At 39.6% G+C, this 4808-nt stretch overlaps 1 protein-coding gene across 1 annotated transcript; it reads right to left on the bottom strand.

Annotated features, from left to right (window-relative positions):
* Nucleotides 1-2087: 2087 nt before the first annotated feature.
* Nucleotides 2088-4646, bottom strand: LOC106632856 (cholesterol 24-hydroxylase; the record flags this gene model as incomplete). Its single annotated transcript, XM_042217791.1, is given in 5 exon segments — nt 2088-3012; nt 3100-3166; nt 3290-3378; nt 3568-3678; nt 4562-4646. Coding segments are annotated over 5 exon segments (505 nt in total), but the record flags the coding sequence as incomplete, so codon positions are not given.
* Nucleotides 4647-4808: the final 162 nt, after the last annotated feature.

Below are 4808 nucleotides of genomic sequence, written 5' to 3'. Positions count from 1 at the left end.
ATAACGCCGCAAAAGGTCCCACAAGGCGACACAAAGGGGCCTCAGGGGGTCACAAGCTGATGTACTCTTAGTAGGAAGGTTGTGTCAAGAAGGGCATCCAGCGTAAAATCTGTGCCAAAATCAAACATGCAGATCCACCCACTGCTGCGTAAACAATGAGCTGTTCATCAAGCACTCCAAGACTAGCAGTTAATGCAACACTAGATCATTGCACTGTGGCACAAGGTCAGGTAACTTTCAAGGATATAAATCACTCATTCAGAAAATAGAAACCACTTTTTTTCCCTCAAAGTGAGGAAGTAGGATATTTAAACATGTACTCTAAATAATTCCTTGCTAAAGCACACTTCAAGCAGGACAGTGTACAGAGACACACCAAATGATCAAAGCTGTCAAATTACTACTTCTTCCTCTCAACTCCAACAATAGCTGTGCTCTGGTGCTCAAACAAATAGTACTGCACCTCTGATTGTGTCTCCATGTCACCTGCTATGGAATAAATGGAACTGGGAACAGGTGCGCTGGAGAGGCAACAGAAAGACAACCCCCACAATGGGTGAAGGATACAATCCATTTCTCTCTCCTCATCTTTCCTGACTAACTTTTCTCTAGTTTTAGGGTCCTCGTCACTACACTAGGGCATGCTCCTGCAACACAGCAGTAAATGCATTTGAAATGAGCCATTCTCACAATGTGTGCTTCCCACTGGGCCGACAACTGTAGATAATAGTGTTTTTCCATGGCCTGATGGAGCGTGTTCTTAACCTGTGTGACGTCATCTAGCTCATCCTGTTAAAAGGAATATATCAATTTAAGAAAAGCGCATACATGCCTGCCTAAAAAAGTAGAAAATTATAGCATTTACAGTTTTCATTAGATTTTTTGCACCCCTGGTCCTCTCCATTTCTCTCATTCCTTCTGCAAGTCTCTCCATTCCCTCAGCCTTTGCCCAGAAACCCACCATCAAAGTATTTGTTTAGAGTTTATAGTTTAGGCCAAGTTAAAAAAAAGAAAGAAAAGAAAAGTAGCAGTTCTCCATCACGCTGGTTACTTCAGGGGTCTCAAGACTGACTCAGAGGGATTCAGGGTTCAAAACTCATTTTACTGTCATTCAGCACTACCTCAGGAAAGCGATGCAGAACAAAAATATGTGGCATGAGCTCAAATAAAAACACAAAAAACCTCATTGCGATGTTTAAAAAGAGGCAAGTGTGAGACATAAATAAATGTAAAATAACAAAAAACAGTGCTGCATATTTGAAAACACAAATAAAAATGATTCAATTATTGCACAAGAGAGCCGATGAGCTGATTGCACAGAAAAGTCCTTCTTGACAGATTTGTAGAGTTTAATAATCTACAAAATAGCAGCTGTTTGAGCTGTGCAACAGTCTGATGGTGGTTGCAAAGAAGCTTCCACAGAACTGCAATGACCTGCACCTCTACGTTACTGTCTGCCTGAAAGCAGGAGTGAGAACAGACCGTGGTCGGGGTGTGAGGTGTCCCTGATAAGGTTTTTTGCAGCGTTGTTGGGCCAGGCCCTAAATAGATGGCAGGGTGACTCCACTTGTCCTCGTTCTCATGCTAGAGATATGCTGCTTGTCAACACACTCTCAGCGGTGCCTCTTTAGGAGGTGCTGAGAACATCTGGACTCAGATGTGACCTTTTCAGCCTTTCTTGATCAGTGAGGTGGTGTGCAGGGACAGACCATACATCACATCAACTCCCAGGAAGTTCATGTGCTCCATGCTCTCTGCTGCGGTGTCGTTGATGTAGAGCAGTCTGAATGAGGGGTTTCTTCCTGTAGTCAGTCACCAGTTTCTTGGTTTCATTCACATTCAGGAGAAAGTTGTTGTTGCTGATCCACACTGTGAAAAGCTCCACTATCTCTCATCACTGTCCTGGATCAGACTCACGGCTGTTGTATTCACACTATACAAAAATCTGCAGAACAATCGTGTCATCATGTCAAGGCTATAGTCACTTAAGCAGGTGACTGAGGGTTTCTTTGGCGCTGGGATGATGTGATTTGTAGCAGGATGGCACAGCATCTTGGAAGCATGCAGACTTAAACAAAAAAATTCTGTGGGATCTCAAAATTTATTTTCATTTTCATAACATGCAGCACTTTTATGAAAAACTTGGATGCTATCCAGGCACAAGAGGTTCCTTGGCTCACTGGTTATTAAAAAAAGTCACATCAAACTATGTGATGATTTTGTGCAAGATTAAAATGCAAAGTGCAAACGTTATTATACCCAGCACTCCCCATAATGTTACCATATATTATCATAATGAAGACATAAGCATGATTACATTCATTTCATATGAATTTACAGTGTAGTTCATACACAATTTTTTCTTTAAATTCTTTTTTTTTTTATCACAAGTTTTAGACAGGAATAAAAATCAAATCAGTTTTACCCTTTAAACCAGAGGTGTCAAACATGAGGCCCGGGGGCCAAATTGGCCCACGGCCATTAATATTACGGCAATGAAATTCAGTAGTAAGTAAACAATTTAAGGACAGAAAAGGTTCTATTTTTCAACATCTACTACAGAAAGTTTAGGGTTTTTGTTATTGTAAAAACAAAAACAGCAACAAAAACAAAAAGTCCTCATTAAAATAAAATTTAAAAAAGAGAAAATCCATTCTGTTCTTGACAAGGATCTTTTTACACATTTATTTCTACAATTTAGACTCAAAGAGTTGTGCTGATTTCAGTTACTAAAGAAGCATTTCTTAATCATGTAGAAAAACTGAGACATAGTGTTGAAGCTGTACTTTCTTTTCCCCTATAAATTAATATATCTCAGGGACCAAAAATAGACCACTTTTTATGTAAAGTCCTTTAAGATCATTTATTTTTGTAATCCCTGTGACTCAAAGTGCACAACACTCCACTCTTTGGTCTGAGTGTGCCAGCATCCAGGATGTCAAAGGTCTGTCCCGGGACGAGAGTGAAGTCAAACCTCTGGAGCAGTTTGGCCATCACCACTTTAGCCTCCATCTAAAAAACACAACAGCGCCCACAGAGATGAGTCAGTGTGTTTATAGGTGAGCGGGTCTTCATGTTGACTTACGCTGTCATCCTCACCTGAGCAAAGTTCTGTCCCAGACACGAGCGAGGACCGAGGGCAAAGGGGTAGTAGCAGTAATAAGGCCTTGAACAGACGAGAGACAGCCTCAGTTACTGTGAACCGTTTCACTCATTTAGTCTGAGATAATAAAGTGTGTGCAAACATGAAACGGAATAAAGTCAGCATGGTGAAACAGTGTGTTCTTACTTGGGAGCATCTGGGTGAAATCTGTCTGGATCAAATCTCAGTGGATCCTTGAAGAATCTCTCCAGTCTCCCGCTCACATAGGAGTTGAACTAAACATGAAAAGATTAAATTTTTGCATTTTAATCATAAGTGTATTTGTTTGCAATCATTTGAAACAGTTGAATAACAGTTGACCTGTTTTGTTAATATTTTTGGGGCCAATTCCTTTTATACATATAAACCTGAAACTCAGTTTCTCTTTTAGAGTTACAAACATGTTAAGAAGAAAAATAACTCACAAAAACGCCGACTCCTCCAGGTATGTGGACACCATCAATGACCATGTCTTCAGCAACATCGCGAGATGTGCCCACAGCTGTGGGGTAAATTCTCAGAGTCTCTTTTAGTACCTGAAGGAAGATCACAATGAGCGGCGCACACTTTGGTTGGGTATGTTTTAAAAGAAATACTGGCAGAGGCCAGTGGTACGCTCAGCCGCCTGCCAGTGGACTTTTTAGCTCGCAGAAATACCCTGGAAGTCCCACAACACATCATTTTCTGTTCACTGTGACTGACATGTTTATTAGTGCATGCAGGAACATAAAAATGTGTCCTTTCACTCCCATAAGGAAATTATTCTGACATGATACTGATGAGTTTAGAGAAAAAATAATCATTTTTAATTCACAAACTAAGCAGCCTTCATAGTCACTTAAAAACTGCTTATGTCTTACAATAAATAAATAAATAATTAAATAAATAAATGAATACATAAATAAACCGCTTCCCTGCCAGACGGGTGACCCCTGAAACACCTGTGTCAGCAGAATCAAACATGATATTTTAGGCCTTACTGTATCAATCCTGTCTTAATCACAGTGTATTCTTACCTACATTTTCATGACAATACAGACGACCTAACAGAGTTTATACTTATTTGGTCAAAGATCCTTAATAAACATCAACTCTCCACATTTGTAACTGGTAACAGATAATCGATAATATTAACGTCTATGCACCGTTTGAGTCAGTGCTGTTCTTGAGTTGACCACCTCCTCGAGCTTTTGTGTTTACGAGATTCTTAACAAACTTGACCTCTGACCTTTACCTTGAGGTCAGAGTCACTAAATTTTGAATTCCTGATAGATCTATGGCATCAATTTGCAAATCCTCAGAGACTTCTTTCTCAAATTATTGTACTCACAAAGTTGTGTGACTATGTTGCCCAACGACAACACGCCATCAGTGTTCTGGCTGAGTGGTATAATAATTATTTAATAAACAAACAGGTACCTGTGACAGGTAGACCAGCTCTCCTAAGTCATCATAGCTTATGTCGCATTTCATCCCAATGACGTCATCGACCTCTTTCTTTGCTCTAAGGAATAAAAATATTTAGAAAATTTTAGAAAACCAAAATTCTCTCTATATATTACACAGTAATAAGAACAGCATAAATATTGCCTAAAACATCTTTAGAGTTTAACACAAGTCGTATGGGTAAATAACTAGAACCCAATTAAGCAGATGAGAGAACGAC

Source organism: Haplochromis burtoni, unplaced genomic scaffold (assembly GCF_018398535.1).
Source record: "Haplochromis burtoni strain Fernald_Lab_line unplaced genomic scaffold, NCSU_Asbu1 Contig_3009, whole genome shotgun sequence".
Taxonomy (NCBI): Eukaryota; Metazoa; Chordata; class Actinopteri; order Cichliformes; family Cichlidae; genus Haplochromis; species Haplochromis burtoni.
This window is presented reverse-complemented; position numbering and strand designations above follow the sequence as displayed.